This window comes from Anopheles stephensi, chromosome 2, assembly GCF_013141755.1.
Source record: "Anopheles stephensi strain Indian chromosome 2, UCI_ANSTEP_V1.0, whole genome shotgun sequence".
Lineage (NCBI taxonomy): Eukaryota > Metazoa > Arthropoda > Insecta > Diptera > Culicidae > Anopheles > Anopheles stephensi.
The window spans coordinates 70,428,648-70,447,871 of NC_050202.1; the positions used below are offsets into that span (position 1 = coordinate 70,428,648).

General features: G+C 42.1%; 4 protein-coding genes across 14 annotated transcripts in view; 2 read left to right on the plus strand and 2 right to left on the minus strand.

Annotated features, from left to right (window-relative positions):
- LOC118504603 (AP-1 complex subunit gamma-1-like) overlaps positions 1 to 6,540 on the minus strand; it is a 31,801-nt gene extending 25,261 nt beyond the window's left edge. Inside the window, exons 1-2 of one of the 10 annotated variants that reach the window (XM_036039272.1) lie at positions 6,341 to 6,450; positions 3,673 to 4,020 (exon numbers count right to left, since the gene is read on the minus strand). In XM_036039272.1, the coding sequence (XP_035895165.1) occupies positions 3,673 to 3,728 (56 nt within the window). In that variant the 5' untranslated portion in view covers positions 3,729 to 4,020; positions 6,341 to 6,450. Of the gene's footprint in view, positions 1 to 3,672; positions 4,021 to 6,006; positions 6,026 to 6,048; positions 6,072 to 6,133; positions 6,155 to 6,252 lie in introns of those variants that run through there. The other 9 variants (XM_036039273.1, XM_036039268.1, XM_036039271.1 and 6 more) reach the window with 9 other exon arrangements.
- A 6,264-nt stretch (positions 6,541 to 12,804) lies between these two features.
- On the plus strand, positions 12,805 to 14,202 carry LOC118504606 (sugar transporter SWEET1-like). The gene is made up of 4 exons (XM_036039283.1): positions 12,805 to 13,109; positions 13,181 to 13,466; positions 13,545 to 13,664; positions 13,737 to 14,202. The coding sequence occupies exons 1-4, from the start codon at positions 12,934 to 12,936 to the stop codon at positions 13,836 to 13,838; spliced, it is 684 nt and encodes a 227-aa protein (XP_035895176.1). The 5' UTR covers positions 12,805 to 12,933; the 3' UTR covers positions 13,839 to 14,202.
- A 101-nt stretch (positions 14,203 to 14,303) lies between these two features.
- On the plus strand, positions 14,304 to 16,085 carry LOC118504607 (sugar transporter SWEET1-like). The gene is made up of 3 exons (XM_036039284.1): positions 14,304 to 15,099; positions 15,170 to 15,575; positions 15,648 to 16,085. The coding sequence occupies exons 1-3, from the start codon at positions 14,930 to 14,932 to the stop codon at positions 15,744 to 15,746; spliced, it is 675 nt and encodes a 224-aa protein (XP_035895177.1). The 5' UTR covers positions 14,304 to 14,929; the 3' UTR covers positions 15,747 to 16,085.
- A 59-nt stretch (positions 16,086 to 16,144) lies between these two features.
- On the minus strand, positions 16,145 to 18,835 carry LOC118504605 (KH domain-containing, RNA-binding, signal transduction-associated protein 3-like). Of its 2 annotated transcripts, none has more exons than XM_036039282.1 (4): positions 18,485 to 18,835; positions 17,791 to 18,424; positions 17,554 to 17,720; positions 16,145 to 16,289 (listed from the first exon to the last, which is right to left on the minus strand). In XM_036039282.1, exons 1-4 carry the CDS (start codon positions 18,693 to 18,695, stop codon positions 16,225 to 16,227), a joined length of 1,077 nt encoding a protein of 358 aa, XP_035895175.1. In that variant the 5' UTR covers positions 18,696 to 18,835; the 3' UTR covers positions 16,145 to 16,224. The 2 variants fall into 2 exon arrangements, with proteins under 2 accessions (XP_035895175.1, XP_035895174.1); XM_036039281.1 differs by having other exon boundaries at positions 16,162 to 17,386; positions 18,485 to 18,834.
- Between the last annotated feature and the right edge of the window lie 389 nt (positions 18,836 to 19,224).

The following is a 19,224-nucleotide window of genomic DNA, read 5'->3' on the forward strand; positions in this document are numbered from 1 at the left end:
AGATATGATATGTTAATGATGGAAGCCACAGCAGAATTAATTCTGAAGAGAGTAAAACTAGTTAATGCAGTCGACAGATCAAGTCAACACTGATAAGCAAATGTCTTTTATGGCGACTTATACTTTACTGAGCATCAATATTCACCCAACTTTCTTTCCCACCTTTCCAAACAAATACACCCACAAGTTACAAGATCTTTCCCCGGCGAGAGTATATTTAGTTCTCGCACAGACCGGCAAAACTTTATTCTTATGACCCTTGGCAAACTTGCTTGGCCCAGCACAGCAGAAATCAATAAAATCGTAGAAATATATTCGCATATTCGCTCTGTCTTTCTAAGCGACTTATGTTGCTCCCTCCTTTTTTTGCGCTGCGTGCTATTAATATTTTCGTCAACGAATCGTACCGTAAGTGGCCCATCAATATCAACCACTCGTAGCTGTGTGCCGCAGGATTTCACGATTCGACCGAACCGAATACATCAACCAAATGGAATGGATACTGTCAAACCGAGAAACCGAGCAGGTTTAGGGGGAGTTTTTCCCCCCACGGGTTGGGGGAAAAGTCAGCATGGGAGATAGACGAGTGCTGCACAAGAAAAAACGCAAACAATTTCCGTCAACATTCGTTCCCTTGGGCATATTTTCTCGCGTGTTTGCATTGCCCCGAAAAGGAACGAACGGAGAAGAAAACAACTTTCATCTCAATACACAGTTAAAGACTTTAAAAAGTAAAACCACAAATCGAAGGCAACGCAATGCGAAATGGAGCATACCGCTCCGGGGGAAAACCGGGCAGCGAAAAACACATAATGCTTGAATGGTAGGAAAAGTTGGAAGTTGTTTTCCCCCGACCGCCACGCCACCGATTGGCTGCGGAAAGTCACAGCAAGCAAACACGTCCAGCACGCACACCCACACGCACACACCTGATGTCCGGGCAGTAGAACTGAATCGATCTGGTACGATTGATGAAGCCGGGACGGGCTGGCTAAGCAGTTGTGCGCTGCCATACGGCTCCGTTCAATCAAATCAACTTCCCTGGATTCAAAGTTACACTCATATTTTGCCGCTAGCTTTTCTGTCCCTTTCTAGTGACGATGGCGTGTAAAGGAAAGACGGGAAGGAAAAAGGAAATTACCACAATCGAACAGTGCCGAAGAAAGTGAAAGTGATACAAGGAAGACTAGGGAAGGCAATATAAAGAAATGAAAAAGATTCTTCCCTTTCTGGTGCTTTCCGAACATCTGACGCGTGTTTGTGAGAATTCTTTGGAATACACTGGAGAAAGTTTTCTTTTTGTTCTCTCTCCAGCAATACTGACAATGTTATTGATTGCTCGATAAAACAATTTGTAAGCCTTTTGTGAAGGAGGGGTGCGTTTAATTGTAATATTGGTCGCGTGCGTTGTTTTACAGCCAACCGCAATCGATGAATGAGCTTTACCGGGATATGGGAAATGTAATTGTTTGGAAAAGACTAGATTCAATCAATAAAGGGGTGCTTCTAATCACAAAGGGGTGAACATATTTTGCGAATGAGAAAAAATCGGGTTGAAACACAATTAAACACTAATTAAATTCATTTGAAATGATTGCACACATGCCAATCATATATGGAAATGAGTTCAGTGGAAGGAATTTCAGTAATGTGAGGTCTTAATTAAGTAACCTCAATAAATGATTTGTTTAAATAGTTTGTTTGAAAAGGTAGGATATTCAACTGTTAAATTAATTTAATTGTAGTAATTAATCTCATAGAAAAATGCTTCGGGAATGCTTTGGTTTTAAATATGGACTTCACTAATAATCACATGCCAATGAGGTATCGGTAAATAGATTTGAATTGTTGGAGCGTTGTTGGAACGTTCAACATACATCCAGGCAAACACATACAACCCATTAAACCCTATGCAAACTTTGCCAGTCAAATCTAAAAAAAATTGCACTATAAAATATGAAGACTTTAAGCTAGATTAAAGCTTGGCTGTTTAATGCTATGACATTATAAAGCTTCGCGAACAAGGCTATTTTAAGCAGCGGCTTTATCGAATCCTTTTTTTCCCTTTTTCATTTGAAGTTTTAAGATAATCTGAAGAGCCACGAATTAATTCTTATCTCACTTCGTCAACATCCATCCGTACTCCTTCAAAGACTTTCATACCTAACAGACATTCTGTTTGGTAATTAACCTACCATCCACTCCATGTAAAATAATGATCTGTTTATTTTTAGGCTAATTAGCGGGCTGGTTCTGTCATGAGAATAACACCGAACAACCAAGAACGTGAAGTATTTTTCTGTTCGCATACCGTCGACAAGGATAGGCGAGACTTGATAGGTCCAAATTGAGAGGAAATGTTAGCGTTCATTTGTCCGCCAGGAAGGTATTGGATTAATTGCCGATAGCGTCAGACTTTGGAAATTATCAACGATTTTTTTCCGCTGACCAAAATTGCAATGCAGTTGTGCGCAATTTTGGGTTATATCTACCCGAGGAAAGGGGGTCTATCAAAATATTATAAACAAAAAAATTGGAAGAGCTTAACAAATACGAGCAAGTAGCTCTGGTGGTCTCATAGTTCTGTCAAACCGTTTTTTTGCATGAATACTAACTATTGCCAGAAAAACTTATATGACATTGCAGAAAACTAATTTATCAACACTTCTTAATAAATTAACGATAAAAGTTATAAAAACTGTTTCACAACAAAACACAAATTGTTTCAATAATCTAGCGAGCATACAGCAGTGTAAAAACTTCTTCGGTTTATCCAACGACAGCTTGACGACGTAACGACAAATCAGTTGCATGGGAAAGTCAACCATCGATGTCTGTGTCTGTGAGTGTTGGCCATGTGCTGAAGTTGTATAAAAAAAAGCGAAACGCGGGACACAAAATTGAATCGACTGTTGCATTTTTCAACAGCTTCACCAACACTACACACCGGGCAATCGGCTTTCGAGAGGTTTCCTCGTGTCGGGCAACGTATGCGTTACCCTGCCTGCAGAGTGTCTAATAAAATATGGAACCGCAACGTTGTGCACACGCTGCACCGCCAATGCACCAGCGCGACGTTCGATCGTCGCCAGCTTGGTTTCGTCGAGAAGCTCTTTTCATATTTAAACTCCATTTTCCAATCCTGAGAAATGGATCCAGCAAGGCAGGCAGTCGGTTACCACATGCAAACGGCTCATATACCAACAAACACACACGCGCGCAAACAGGATGCAAGAACCCGGCTAATACAGACTAACGCAGGAAGTAGAAAGGAAGCGAACGTGACGGATATTGGAAATGGGAGGAAGTACAGCGAACCGAACCGGTGAAACAGCCAACCGGGAGACAAAAAAATGAGGCGAGTTTCAGCTGTGTAGGTCAACAGGCAAAAAGGTCAACAAGCGTACTGTCGTCTTCGTCGTTCGTTCTCGGTGGGGTTGAGAGAAGAAGAATAGTAAGGAGTAGAAGTTCCAAACACACACACGTACATAGCCACCTATAAGTAAAACAAACGGTAGTGGAAAACTTTTCCCACCAGTCACGAAAGTTTTTCCTTCGGCGTGGATGGTCGCGTGGACTACAACGGCATGAACATGTTCACCCGGCTCGTATGTCACTTGCCATGCTGTATTTTTGTTGCAGCGTGTTGCCATCATTAGGGCCCATACATACCTTCGATTGTGCTCCGGCGGTAGAATGCTCCAGTCGGTCTCGTAGTACGGGTACATGATGTTGATGACGTCCTGCGCTGGCAACCGAGAATGATGGAAACCCGCGATCGAACCGTACCGAAACTTTCTGCACCTCACTCAAGTAATGTGTTTTTCTTTTCTAATATCCCCCGTTGTATTTATGTTGCAACAAATTTCCCACCCAAGAAACCCACACTGCAGACCGGTTGTTTTTAAGTTCTCCTTTTTTTTGCTTCGTTTTTGAAAAGAACACTCCACTTACACTCGGATTCCGTCACGTTTGCCACTACTTGCTTGAGCGATAAATTCTGCTTTTGCTGATGAAGTGCTGTGTAAAGTGCAGAACAGAAACAACGGTGAAACGGTGAAGAAAAGATCGGTAATATTAGAAAAGGTACGGTGGTAATGGCGGTCCGTCCTGCATTACGATAACCGAGGAGCGAGGAAAATGTAAATGGAAAATGTAAAAACCCATCCCCGGTTTGTTTGCAATTCTCATTTTTCCTTCATCACTTAGAAAATCTGATGCTGCTGCTGCTTCTGCTACCTCTGCTTTGGTACTCCGCTTGCAAGTGCCTTGAATTGTGGAGTTGCCCAAGGAGCTTTTTTGTTTTTTCTTCGCATAAACACCCTCTTAATTAAATTTTAACCACTTTCGCCATCATGCGCACGGCTAAGACCGAACATCACATCACAGGGGAAACGCAAAACTATGGTGGAGATTTTCTTTGGAGATTTTGCTCACATCTTAGGATAGGGCCCAGAGCGGCTATGTTGGCATTACAGGCCGGGCAACGGTAACGTTTCAATCAGGTAAAGGACTGTACCAGGTGCGAAGGGCTGATGACCTGGCAACACCTGCTGCCAGCTGCACCGCTCAAGTGGCACAACGCTGCAGTTACTTTTCCGCGTCAAAGCAAACGTAACGAAAAGTCACTCAAGCGCGCGACGGTTCCCACACGAGTAGAGTACCTTCGCTTTGAAATTCGCGTACGTAGTTACAGGGAAGTCGTTGGAGTAGGGCGGACCTCTTTTGTCCTTTTTAGGGTTGGCTTACCACGCGCGCGACCATAAGGTGTGCTCTAGAAGCAACCTTACAAACCTGGTACGCCTCAGGTCAACTGAGCTTCCCGGCACAGCACGCGGCGCTCAATGAATTAACATCCCTGCTTCTCTTTTGTGGAAATGCCAACCCGTCATCCAGGGTACGACCTCCGATAGCACACAACCACCCTTCACTGGCTTGCACACACTCACGCGCCACGTTGATGTTGCTGGCGTCAGTGAACACCAGCGCGCGTATGGGTAATCGAATCCAACTACACACCGGCCACAACCTGCGGGTAAATTACTCTTTATGGCTTGACTGGAGGTGGGTTGTAGGTGGCTAACCCATTATTCCATACAAACACTCACACATACACACACACACGTCCGCACACTTGAAAAGGGTCCCCGCGGCGGATAAGAGTTGGAGTTTCCCACTGTAAAATCCTTACAACGCGAAGATCCGGCAAAGAGGAGCTCTTGCCGGCATCTTGATGTTGACGGAGCTTTCGGCCATTCGTTTGCAAGAATGAAAGCGCACGGCGTACAATACTTGAATGCATAAATAAAATAAAGCAGAATTAATTCTTCTTTCACTTTTGTAACACTGCTTCAGGCGCGTGGGAATATTATTCTTCTGGCTGCATGGTTTCAAGCAAGAGCGACGACGTTCCCACTTGCTATTCTGCGACTGTTGGGCCAGGGTAGAAATTATGTTCCACCAATAAACACCTATACAAAACCAAGCACAATAAAACCAATTTTCACACACCGACACACACGCGCGCAACAAACGCAGCATTTTCCCTTCGAGGCGTAAAGCTCCCGAAGATGAAACGATTGTTTGGCAGGATTAATGTCCGGAAGAAGGAGCTATTCAGCAGGTGTAAAAGCGTTTCCCCACTCCTTGGAGGATAGCTCAGACCACACGGTTCCCTCGCAATGGAATCTGTAACCTCTTTCAACCGAGAAGCGGCGGAGCTAGTTGGGAATTCCTTTTGCGCAAAGAATTTCTAACACGGCTATGATATTTTTCATGCTTTGAGTATTTTTTCCCTGTTTTTCTGCACCTTCCGCAAACAATGCAACCACTGTGAAGGGTAGAATCGCGACAAGGCAACTAGTGAGTACAACAGAAGACAGAAATGGCTTCCCGTTCCCAACTCTTCCATCACCGGAATCTCCAAAATCCCGAGCTGTAATTATTCCACTTGAAATTGGTTTTTGGTAGCTAATTTCCATGCGCTTGCCGACACAGAAGACGAACACTGTTTGTCTGGATGGTTGCAGATTTTCGCGCGCGATTTACATAAAATTGCAGTTGCCGTGCCCGAACTTTCCGCACTGTTGTCGCACGGACGATTTCTTCCCGTGCGGGACGTGCTGATTCATACTGGTTGTGTGTGGATTACTTGCTGATGAAACTTCCACAACCACGCCGAGCACAAGTGTGGTAACAAAAAGTAGATAAATAAAACACTTCACTAAGATATGAACAAACAAGCAGCAGCACCTTGAGGACTGATAACGCACCCCTACTTTACGGTTTGTGGTACAGTATAGATAGGTAGCACTTGCACACTCGAAGCAAACACACATACACTGCACCGGAAGAAGGATTTGAATTAGTTTGGCGCACACCGGCGAATGGCGAAGACCGTCCTGTCGGTAGCACGTTTTTCGCTAGACTGACTTCAAGCCCGCTGCGGTGAACGTGTGCTCGAAGTGAGCAGCTGTTCCGGCCGGGCGGTTCATCGGAAAACGGCCCCAAACAAACCGAAGCCATGGTGATAAGGGTGGATGAATCGGATGAATCGATCGAACTCACTAAGGGAATTGTGTAACGCTTGGAAAGGACACTTTTTTTGTTTATTATGTATTCTTTGGTTAATTAATAGTTTAAGAAGCTCCAGTTTCATCTCGAAGAATGAAGGTATTGTTAAGATGAAGGTTCCAACAAGAAATTAGACCCTCTTTGGATGTTAATAAACATAAAACTATAACAGCTCTCGCAATGGATACAATATTGCCGGAATCCTAAGTGCAAGAAATATTTTAACAAATATTCCGGTCCGGTTTGATGTTTATACTAAATGTTTCCAAATTTGCTCCTCATTTTGATATTTAGCGATCATTCGGTGCTGCATCTTGTATACAGAATGATTGGATAATAACCTCCTTAAAAGGATTGTCCAAAAATTTCTAATTATGACTGCTGAGACTCCCTTCGGTTGACGCATCAACAGATGCAACAGGTATTGTTCACAAGCGCCGTTAATTGCTAATTTTAAATGATGGAGAGCTTAACAGTCATGGGTTGTAAGTTTTGTATAACAATATTTTTCCAGCAATTTTTTCACCGGATTTATTGTCTCCTGGATCCAAGTTTTGGAACAATATATCTCGAGATTGTAATGCTGAAAAAAGTAACGTAATAAAATAGTTTATAAATTTATTCTAGTGTTATTTTAAATTTAATAAAGTTTTTGGAATCAAACAAATATATAACAGAAATTAAATCCAATTTATTTACGTAAATAAAAGCTCCTGAATGAATTTCGTTCACTGTGCCCGTTAGCACGAACGTTGTAATGAACTGTCGGAAAGGCTACACGTTCCTCCGCGTGTACTTATCTGTTGCGTTACCGTTCGGCACGACGCCACATGAACACGAACGTAACAAACGTGGCCACCTAGTGTTTACCACCAGGCATCCGAAAAAAAACACCCGATAAGACAGAATGAACAAGGGAAATTTTGAACCACACCACCTTCGTCTTTGCATTCGTTATCAGCTGAGCAAACAGGTTTTATCACTGTATTGGAAAAAAGGGGGTTGGTTGAATCATTTTCGCTTAGAGCAAAGTGTGGTGAGGAAGGTGTTCTTTTGGAGTTTTATTTCGTACTATCGTAGTGTGGGGCAAGTTTTCACTCGTCGGTCTGTTCACAGCTACAGGTGAAATAATTGAAATGCAATTTTATGGTTGATGCTTAGTACTGTACGTTTTGCCAGGCGGGTATCAAATAATTATGCAAAAGCAAATACGTGTAAATTAAGAGTAGATACGACACAAAACCAAAGTAGCTTTTATCGAGTATAGAGAAGAACTAACCTGATGTGTTGAACATTGTTTTAAGAGACACATGTTGTTGGAATAATAGAGAATGCTTGAAGCTGTATGAACAACCATTTCTAAGGCTTATCAGCATGGAATATGGCATTTAACTAAACAGTTTAAAGTTTATGTGTTTAAATGCTTCATATACGGTTAATTATTTTCGTTCTATTTTTGAAAATGTACAAAAAAAATCGATTTCAATTGTTCTTGTCGCTAGAAATCGTCGTTTTTGACGTCAGCACGCATCGGGAACGAACAATCTCGTTTATTTGAGGATCCATGGTTTGTGAGTTCCAGTGTAAAGAAGATTAACTCCTATATTGCTGACAGCGTTACACCGATGCCGTACTGCGATGCTTTGATTCATTTGTCGCGCAAGATATTCCAATTCCAATTCCATCCAATTTCACAGAACCAACCCGGGAATGAAAAGTATTGCCGTAAAGGGATCAAGAGCTAAACACTTCGGATGGAAGGGGAAAATTGGAAAATGCCATCCGTGCTGTTGTGATATAGGACAGTAGTTTCGCTGCTCGAATAACTGCAACAATTTCGTCAACTGCGTTACCTGGAAAAGCCTGGGTTGAGTTGGCAAAATAAATTGGAATAGCTACATGAATTTCATGGTTTGATTCGTTTTTGTATGTATCGTACGAGGCACATCGAAGTAAAATCCTCCAGAACGATGAATTACAATTTTTATCATTTTAATCTTTTTTCACATAAAGATACAGATTCAGATACACATAATATGCTTATTTTGCGGTAATTCAATTTAATTTAATTAAAACTAATCTTTACATCACCGAAAAAGAAAAATGAAACCTGTACAAAATACGCTCTTCGAATTGAAATCAAATAACCACTAATGAATAACCCGAAACAAACGAACGAAAATACGCCAGAACACGCTTTAAAGTTGCTCGATACAAACACTGGGTACAAATTTTTTGGGAACCGATCGATAGAACCATTTAATTTTAATCATAACTCCCGCTAAACCCCCCATCAGAGAAAGGTGGCATAATGATCAGTATCGACCCGTCGTCAGATTCGCGGGGTCGCGCTTTTGTCGATGGTGGCAATTAATGGGATGTCACTCAAATTTGCATATTAATTTATGGGCTTTGGAGAAGTGGATGGGTGAGTGTGTGTGTGTGTTTGCTAGTGAGTTTGTTCCTTCTTCCGGGATAGGTCAATCGGTCGGGTCAATTGTATAGCTCGTATAGGGGAAGCATGCTGTCCATTTACTGCTTCAGTACAATCAAAATGATGTTCAATTTTCCGATGGTGGAGGAATTGACTTTCGAATAGTTGTCATACATAGATGCAGATACAGTGAGAGAGGCTGATGGAAGGATAGACCCAGTAATACCACCCGGCTGTCAATAACGCATAGCAAATTGTTGTATGTACGAGCTGTTCTGTGACGAGTTGCTGTGCACCGTACACGAATCGTACGTTGTATGCAAGGGAAAATGATCCAAAGCATTCGTACCATTGATTGAAAAGTATCCAATTTTATCCCTAAATTTATATAGTAAGATTAGCCGATCGAATGTGATTGGGTTCTCGATGTTAAAGCTCACGATGTGCAGTATATTTTCTCGCTGGGTTGGGTACATTTTTGCTTCGCCGGGTTGCGATGCAATCAGAGTACCCAGTACTGTAGAGTGTTCGAATAGCAGGATTACAAGGATTTCTTGGAACTAGTGCTTACGAAACGGTACAGCCGATCGTATTTTGCTCGTAGCAAATAAATATCCAACAAAATGGTTTCCCCATTTTCAACCCCGGGGACTGAAGTCCAACGGAGCTCCCGACCATACATCCATTTTTTCGAATATCAACCTCCATTCCCAAACATCAGTTGATGAATCAAACTAGCTGCAGTAATTGGATACTGTCAGGCCACTGGAAGCCTGTGCCAGTGTATAATTTGTTTTGCGAATCGGTTCAGCCAAACAACAACAGTTGGCTAATAAAATTACTTCCACTGTTGTTTCGCTCCACTTTCGGTTCGCGTTCGTTTGATAAGCGAAAATAACCGGTCGAACCTGACACACATGAATCAATCAGACAGCAGAAAAAGGGTACAGACACAATACTGCTTCTACCGGCATTACTTCCCCTCAGCACAACTCCTCTCCGGACATCTCGCGAGGTGCGAGACTCCGATGAAAGAATCATTTCCATTCCATTGCACCGATCACTGCATCACTGTATCAGCAGAAACAAACAGAAAAATGGCGAATGGGAGAATAACAATCAGATGCGGGAGATATTGTTTGGATTTTATTTTTCAATCGCATATTCGCTTCCAACATCCGATGTTGGCAGAAGAAAAATGATAAAAGCAAGCAGAGCACTGGGAAAATGAACAGATTTGCGAATTAAAAGAGTAATCAGCAAGTTCATGCAAGGTGAGTTAAATACGATAATACAATCTTAAATCAGGACAGTTAACGGCTGCTGAATGCCCATTTCCAAGAATACGGTAGTTAAAGGAAAATTAAGCTATGAGAATCTCGTCGTCGTCAGGGATATTCATGATTGGAGTGTGGAAACTTTTTCTTATTCCCTTTCTTTCATTAATTACGCACGTCATCGTGAAAGGCCTATCCTTTCTGTCAAACACATCGCGACGGATGATGGAGTAGTGGGTCTGATAAATTAATAGATGGCATAGCGGTGAAAGCCAAACATCAAGTAATTCCTCCATTTCCAGCTGCTTCAGCTAATGAGAAATAAGAAACAGCAGCAACACGCCAACGTACCGTGTCTACCAAGGTATGGCTAACACCTTTCATCAGCTTCATACCGTGGTTTGGCATTTGTAACCCTTATCAAATGTATTTAACCCACTACGGCTCGGGGAATGTTGATAAGCACAGCCGGCCCGATAACAGTGCCTTGGTGTGTTTGTGTGTGAGAATAGTTGAAGGTTGTGCGAGTATGTCGCTAGGGCTAACATGACTTACTTTTCGATGTTAGGCATTGGAGGCAGTTTATGACGAATTTTACAAATGGAATTTATATAGAATTTCTAAATAAAATGTATCAACTTTTAGAAATTCATAGTCAATAGATCTAGCTTTAACAATAACCTGAGGTAGAACAATCATCTGCTTAGAAGTTTAAAATTTTCCTCTAGGCTCTAATCCACATCCATCCAACAGTAGCGAAAACTACTGTATCATTTTGGCTTTCTTCTAACCGTGAGTTTTTCGCAATTTCCATACCACTAGTTGGTCTCGTATTGCTTGGCCAACCGCTTTGCTCAGCTGTGCTGTGATATCCATCAAGCAGAACAGCGCGCTATAACATATGCAGCAGTCGAGCAGTCAGCAATTGCCGAGAGTACATTTTCACGAGCTCCGGTGGTACAGCGCTTATCGCGTTGTTTTTCTTACTGTACCTGTATGCATCATCATCATCAGCATCATAATATGATGGTGGAGATCCATTAAAGTTGTAAGAGCAAGGTGGCACTCACTCATGTGATTTTTTATTTCTCAGGGCACAATGCATCGTTCTGGATATTTACTTCAAAACTTTAATTCTGTAACAATTTAAGGAGGTTTCGGAACAACAATTTTCAGGAGATGAAGAGCTTAACTTAGCTGCTGACCACATTATAACGGGCATTATCAGAAACCCACCGAAAAAAGCTATTTTAGCCCACCCCCACGTTCATGTGAGATTGAACGGAAATATCACTCTAAACTCGCAACCTAAACAATCCTAACTCAACCTTCCGCCACGACAGCACTAACCTGTTGTTGCACTAAGCTTAATGCTTTTGTAGTAAAAGTAACCTCTTACCTTTTGTCTCCGTCAGACAATATCATGCATAATGGAAAATTGAGATGGTTCATAAAAGCACATTCATTCCATCTGCTCGGTATATCAGCGAAAGGTAACTAGGGCGAAGTTCCCCATTTCAACCGTAGTACGACGCTGCATTGTTTTGTGCTCAAAATCTCAAAATTGCATGCTAATGGCGTCTCTTTTCCTCGAAGACAAAACATTCCACAGTGCATCGCCCCATGCATGCACATTCACTTTCTGCTAACAGTTACCATTGTGTACGGTATCGGTGTTGAACGATTGCGAAATTTCCTTCCACAAATCTTTCCCTAACCACCCCTCCCATTATCTCTACTACAATTACAATGCACATAATCACATAACCAACGAACCTGAAAGCTTTCCCCTCCCCGGCCGGCAGTACGATACAAAAACTTTGAAAATGGAAGGAAAATAGCGCTTTTCCGAAGCAGGATGGTTTATCCCTGCAGCAAGTGCCGGAGCGTGCCACATCGGAGGCAGCAAAAACATCCGGCATCACAAGTCAAAGAATTGCTGACTATCGGCAACGAGAAAGTTTTGGTTTTACTTGGTCGTCTTGGTATCGAGCATGTCACCAAATGAGGCGGTAAATAGAGCGGATGCAATGATGGTGTGAAAATGGCACCCGTAAATGTTGGTTTAAATGTATCGAAACAAGGGGAAAGTAATGGAAGTTTTTCGGGGTTCGTAACAGTGAGTGATTTATTGGAAGTAAACTGACCATGAAAAAACATAATTGATGACAGAGCTTTTGATTAAAATAATTTTCTCAAAAAATTACTATTTTAAAAAGTCTGCAACAACTTGTAAAAGAAAACATCAAAAAGGAACATTGTTAACCTAATAAATTATTTGTGCTTCGATAAAGCAACATCCAACACATGCTGCCAGCATTGAAGAGACCAAGCACACACTCCATGGTGCTGATTGTAAAACAAATATGCTGGTGAGCTGGTTCTCATTTCACAGATAAGTGTTAGCATGATGCCTAAGCCTCCGAGATTTATAAGAGAGATTAGCGTCGTCGTCGCTCACTCATCGTAAGAGACCGGAGTACATTAATTAAACCACGCCACCCTGGGGCTTGTTCGCCATCTTCTCTCGCAGTTAGCATCCTGCCGGTGTCTGCGTTGGATGAGATCTTTCGAGAGTTCCTCGAATCGACATCAGCCGATGCAGCTTAGTTGTACGGTTCGCCAGTCTGCGTTGTCATTTGGTGAGCCATGTTTAGCACGACACTATTAGCCGGTCTCGAACCGTACCGGGAGCGGATCGGACAGGCAGCCGGGTTTCTCACGGTTGCTCAGTACGTAGCGGGCTGGTTCATTTGTAATGACATTCGACGACGAGGAACGACGGTCGGTGTTTCACCGGTTCGGTTCATCGGTGGATGCGGACTGTGAGTACGGTGCGCCGAGGTACCATTTTATGCTCTAAGATGTCTAATCGGTATAATCTGCACCTTTTCAGCTCCATTCTTCAACTGCAGTACTCTCAGAAGCTTCAAGCTCCGGCACTAATCTGGACGAGTATTATTACACTAACCTTTTCAATACTTTACTCGCTTTGGTACTGTTGGTATACGCCGCGCAGTTTGAGAAGCTCGTTTTACAGACTCACGATCGGCACGGCCACTGTTACGGCGGGTCTGTACGCGTATGGCGCCCAGGGTGACAGTCCCGAAGTGATGTACCGGCTTGGAATGGTTTTGACAATGCTGGCCCTTGCATTCATCGCGCTTCCGCTGGCTCAGCTCGTAAGGCATCCAAAAAATGGGGCTTAAAATTTCCACGGAATGGTAAAATTTTAATAAATTCCCCTCCATTCACTGTAGCGTTCAATTATTCGCGCCAAAAGCAGTGCCGGATTGCCACTGCCGGCAATACTCGCCTCCACCGGTGCAACTATCCTGTGGCTGCTGTACGGGCTACTCATCAACAACACGTTCATAGTGGTAAGTGGATAATGGGTAAAAGTTTTGTAAATGCAGGCCCTTTTACCTTTTACCGACCGCTTCCATCCACAGGTCCAGAAAATCATAGCGATGGGCTTGTGCATGGTCCAGCTATCGTTGTTCATCATTTATCCAGCAGCCAAAGCTGACGGTAAGGGAAAAAAGCAACGCTAATCCGCCGCGAAGGATTCACGGCAAGCCGTATCTTCAATGTTGCTGTTTGGTGCGAAAGCTTGGTCCGTCTGCCGGACAGTTGATAAGGCATTTGTAACACAAAACGCAAGCATCGTTTGTTCATGGTTGCTTCTGGACGCTGCGCCAGGCTGTGTTGAGATTTTACATTGAAAGCCAGGCGGTGTTGCTTTTTTGTTAGATTGCAATACAAGGTGAGTTTAAAAATAACTCTATTGCATGCGGCAGTTAGGAAAGTCTGTTCAATTTTGAATCCCAGACAGTTGCATTTTTTTTAAATCACCAGCGGAAAAATCTACAAAAGTACTTATTGCAAATATAAAGTATCATTTTTATTACAAACGAATTGCATCAGTATCATTCACCCTACACACCACTGGACGCTGTGAACGTTGTCATTTAATATCAAAGCGCGATTCTGACGCGAAAAAGATAAGATAAGATAAACCGGGACGTGCAATTCCGAAACTGGTTGTCATGTTTTGTCATAGCAGAAACACAGCCAACCGAATTGCAAGAGCGAATCAACGATGCCTGGGCCTGTCTCACGCAACAACCCCTTCTCATACTTCTATTTTCCAATTGTCATCTTCAACCACGTGGTGGTAAGCGTGCAGGTGGTTCTACGATTCTACGCACCTCGGCTATAAATATTGGTGAGTGCCTTCTAGCGCGAAACCGAACACCGAAACTCCAACCCACCCCCTCCAGCGCATCTGATAGCGAACATGCTAAGTCACGTTTTTCGGTCCCTACTGTCGAATCGATCGTCTCTACCGGCGTGTGGGGATGAAACAACGCTGTGGAACATAGCGGGCTGACCTCGACATTCACTGTCGCGTTAAGAGGATGGATGCGTTAACACGACTACACTCATGCAGCTACAATCTGTGAGCGGTGATTCTCATCAGCTGGACCAGTGTGATGGTTGATCGTGGTCGCACAGTGTCGCTTAGTATCTGTGCGGTACCAACCGAAACAGCATCGCGCAACATAACGCGCACTGCCCTTGAGAGAGGTGCCGAGAACAATTCCGTGTGTTGTTGAACTTTGCGTGAGTGAATTGAGTGAAAATGGAAGCAATATCGGAAGCTCTACAACCGTACAAGGAACAGGTCGGAATGGCGGCCGGCATCCTTACGGTGGGACAGATGTTTAGCGGTTGCTTCGTGTGCAACGACATCCGGAAGAAAGGCACGACGGACGGATTCTCGGCAATGCCATTCGTCGGTGGTTGTGGACTGTAAGCAGAGCTTCCATCCCGTTAAAGCATTACATTCATCTCGATTCTGATGTTCATCCTCTTCCCGTAGTACCGTTCTGTTCCTGCAGCACGGGATGCTGATGAATGATTCCGCAATGACCAATGCAAATTTGATCGGTCTCACGATCAGTTTGGCCTACGCTTTATTCTTCCTGCTCTATACACCACCAACCGAGCGGTCAGGCTTTTGGCGCCAGGTCGGCGGGACGGCCCTGTTTACGATCACATTGCTTGGATACGTTAAGATAGAGAATCCGGCAGTGGTAGAGGATCGCTTCGGTATGATCATCACTGTGCTGATGCTGTGCCTTATCGGACAACCGCTGCTCGGTTTACCAGAAATCATTAGAAAGAAAAGTACCGAAGGGCTTCCGTTCGCCATGATCCTGTCCGGTACGATCGTTGGACTGAGTTGGCTGTTGTACGGTGTGATCTTGAACAATGTGTTCGTAGTGGTAAGTTTTTTAAAGTGAATTGATCAAGAAATGCATATTCGATAATATTATTTGCATCGTCTCTCCAATAAGCTACAAAATTTAGCAGCGGTTACGCTCAGCGGCATTCAACTGGCACTGTTTGCAATTTATCCCTCGAAGTCGGCCCCACCCAGCAAAAAACGGGAATGAGGCAAGCATTCTTAGACCAAAGGATTTAAAATATCATAGCAAGTGCAGGATGTTGTAGAGATTTTCACAATTTAAACTTAAAGCGCTAATGAAATTAGCAGCAATTGCGTGATTAATGTTAATAACGTATGGAAATTCGTTTACGATGCAGCACATTCATCAAAGAAACAAAGATGCAGGGAAATTGTTATATGTAAGACTCCTAAAGCAAACGAACAACAATGGAAAGTATTAAATATTGTGCCCAGTCCATCATTCTGTGCCTTAATATTAATATGAAATTTGTTACATGTTACACAATGTATAGAATAAAATTACAAATCTGATATGAAAACTTCACTTAAATGTTTTGATTTATAAAACGTAATACAAGCAATAATTTAAAAAATCTATTTAAATACCTTGTTTGTCGAAGTATGTTTGATTGTAGTGGTGTATTAGCTCTGATAGATACTGCCGTTCACGAGTGAACAATCAATCACAATTGTTTGGTGATTATAATGGCGAAGGGGTGCCTAAGCATAGACGAAGTACACACACAAACTGAAGTAAAATATGAATGTGTGTATGGATATAAATAGTATGTCTTGCATAATGTATGTTTGAAATGGAATGAATTTGTAGGTTTTGGATTTTTTTCTTATTATGGGAAGATAGATCGGTGGGTTGTTGCGACGCTGCTCGTAAGTAATATTCATTATGTAACGTGCATTTGTGATTCGTTACATTTAATTATATCTTCTTTTTTTCTTGATTTTAATTTCACTGCTTTTATAGTTGTTTGATGGTTTACGGCTTTTTAATATGATTATTGCTCACGATATTATAACAATATTCTCTTTTTTCACTAGTTTTTGCACTTTTTGTCTTCATTTATGCTTGATCTTTCTTTTACATTTTATTTCCTGTTTCCATGTTTGAAGTTATTTAGTTTTTTATTTTGATTTATTTACGTACCTATTTTTATTTTGGTATATTATTTTACTATATTTTGCAGCGTGGTTTAAAAGCAGTTCAGTATGGCTATTGGAAATGTTGGAAGCTAACAGTGACTATTGATTGATTACAAACGATTCGTAAAGTATCTGCCAGTTTTATAGTAGGATCAATTTAAAATACAAAATTCAGAAATATTACTTCCTCACGCTTCTGTTGGAAAATCATTTACTAAATTAATGTATCAATAAATAATTCTCCATCCACTGCTTTGGAAACAAAAACCCTGAGAAAAAGCAGGCAGCATGGGGGACCTTCTTTGGCTTATTATAGCCGGATGGCTCAAATATGCGTGGTCGGATCATCGACATCGCAACAAAAGTAGTTTTAATGCTCATTTTAGAACTGAGCTTGCTTTTATTATTGCAATTAACTTATAACTTGCTTTTGTGTGCTCTCTCTTCTACATCTATATCAGAAACGTACTTGGCAGTAGCAAATAATAATCTTTTAATTAACTAACGCGTACTTCTATTTCGATTGTCGTCCATACGGTGTATGACGATACGAATGGAGATCCCGGGTAGCGTGATGTTTCAGATCGTTTTGTTCTCGCGTTGAACTTCCACTGTATGTTGACGGTTTCCACGATCGACCGCTCATCGATGTGGCGCTCGGTTTCGACGGAGGAACTGACAATGATTCTGAATAAGAGTTTGTATATGTTTTTAGCGCCATATTCGTGTTTAAATGTTGTAAGGATTTATCAGGTTTTGGGGAGTTATTGGGGTTTACGTTTACACCAGTCTTTTTTGTTCGCTGGTTAAAAATTTGCTAATCGCTAGAATAACAAGCATAACACTGTACTTACCAGAGTACGAGCTGGAATTGCGGTAGTAATCTCTTCGGTAATCGTCATTATGGTTATTGCTTTCATATTTTGATCGAGGTGGAGGTGGTTGTGGGTGGTACTGGTACGATGAATCAAAAGGTTCACGCTCGTACCGTGAAGGTTCTTCATATCTTAACGCAGTTGAGCTGAAACGGAATAAAATTCTTAAAAGTTAGAAGAAAGTGATTGTATTTGTAACCGTTTAAGCTGCCTCACCGTGGGAAATGAGTGTCTTCCAGAGCGGCACGTGCTTTGTCTAAAATCGAAAAAACCTTCCGCTGAGTTGGTAATGATCGTGATGAGACAGGTACTGAGGTGCTGGACATCATCCCGGACGATGGTTGACCATCGTGAACATTCGTATGAGGTGCAATCGATTTTTGGTACGCCTTTTTCACCGGTAAATCACACTCCGGATCTTCTAACATTTCACGCATCTGCTCCTGGCGAATAAAATCGTTACTGTCGGGAATAAGAAACTTTCGCACCTCTGCTAGCGCGTATGCAATGCGAGCGTGTGCCTCCGCTGGCGGTCCCAGTGCATTAATTTCGACGTGCAGATCATCGTTTAGGTGGGCAAATTTGGGGTCCATTGTTAACCGAAGCTCTTCTTCCTTTTTGCGATCCTTCATCGAACCTCGACCCAGAATTGCCATTTTGCACATGGTATCTTCCTGCAGACGTTTCAGGGAGTTTCCTTTTGGGCCAAGCAGTTTACCGACGAAGTTGAATTTCGGGTGTTCCTTTACCGGTACGATCACCTTCACCTGCAGTTTGATGGGCTTTTCCCGGTAAATATCAATGTAGCGGCGAGCTGGAGGTTTTCCATTTTTTTGTACAGTTTCAACCTCTGCAAAATAAGAGATAAGGTGAGGTTCAAGGGGTTATGAAGAATCGAAGTGCCACTTACCCATTTGCAGCAACCGATCAGCAATGGGATATTTACGATCTAATGAAACTCGTTCGTTCAGTATGTTTCTTATGTATTCTTGCACCTTTTCCGATTGCTTGCTAGATTCTTCACCGTCATCGTCGGGGTCGATCTCACGAAGGCTGGCATTGCTTTTACGCTTGAAGTCGCTTGCTTCATCGTTGTACCCGTTTGTTTCTTGGTCTGCCATTACAACGTTTAGCCAAGGCAGATGATGAATATTTGGTAAATCTCACTTAACGTTCAGGCTATCTTTTAAACTTCGGGGAAACCGATTCATTCAGGCACACAACACAGCTGTAACGCGAAACACGAATGTAAACAAACGTTGTTGTTGTAACAGCGCCATCTAGCGGTCGGTACAAGAAGTTCGTTTGACGTCTGTTTAAATCACAGTGGGAAACGACCGTTCGTAATGGAAAATGCTTTATTTATTAAAGTTTTGTGTAAGTTAAATTTTGAGTAAAAATGGTGAAAAATAAACAAAATAAAATAAAACTAGTGAAATTATATTTTTTCTTTTCACATTAAGCACATGTTAAGAATCTAAAGATATAATAAAAACTCTAAAAGAAATTATTTTAACCCAGTGGACAATCTGAAGGAATGTCTCAAATTGGTTGTAGACAAGGCACTAAAAAGGTTTTATTTCAGAAAATTTTCACGTCTCTGCATATTATGTAAAACATGAACGAAGTTGTTCCAGTGTTTGAAAAGCC

What these genes read in the sequence shown, in the direction of transcription:
- LOC118504606 (XM_036039283.1), top strand. Translation starts at nt 12,934, where the DNA reads ATGTTTAGCACGACACTATTAGCCGGTCTCGAACCGTACCGGGAGCGG. An exon ending in CGCTTCCGCTGGCTCAGCTC is followed by an intron (nt 13,467 to 13,544) that starts GTAAGGCATCCA and finishes CATTCACTGTAG; the next exon opens with CGTTCAATTATTCGCGCCAA. An exon ending in TCAACAACACGTTCATAGTG is followed by an intron (nt 13,665 to 13,736) that starts GTAAGTGGATAA and finishes TTCCATCCACAG; the next exon opens with GTCCAGAAAATCATAGCGAT.
- LOC118504607 (XM_036039284.1), top strand. Translation starts at nt 14,930, where the DNA reads ATGGAAGCAATATCGGAAGCTCTACAACCGTACAAGGAACAGGTCGGA. An exon ending in TTCGTCGGTGGTTGTGGACT is followed by an intron (nt 15,100 to 15,169) that starts GTAAGCAGAGCT and finishes CTCTTCCCGTAG; the next exon opens with TACCGTTCTGTTCCTGCAGC. An exon ending in TGAACAATGTGTTCGTAGTG is followed by an intron (nt 15,576 to 15,647) that starts GTAAGTTTTTTA and finishes CTCTCCAATAAG; the next exon opens with CTACAAAATTTAGCAGCGGT.
- LOC118504605 (XM_036039281.1), bottom strand. Translation starts at nt 18,695, where the DNA reads ATGGCAGACCAAGAAACAAACGGGTACAACGATGAAGCAAGCGACTTC. An exon ending in TGATCGGTTGCTGCAAATGG is followed by an intron (nt 18,425 to 18,484) that starts GTAAGTGGCACT and finishes CTTATTTTGCAG; the next exon opens with AGGTTGAAACTGTACAAAAA. An exon ending in GAAGACACTCATTTCCCACG is followed by an intron (nt 17,721 to 17,790) that starts GTGAGGCAGCTT and finishes ATTCCGTTTCAG; the next exon opens with CTCAACTGCGTTAAGATATG.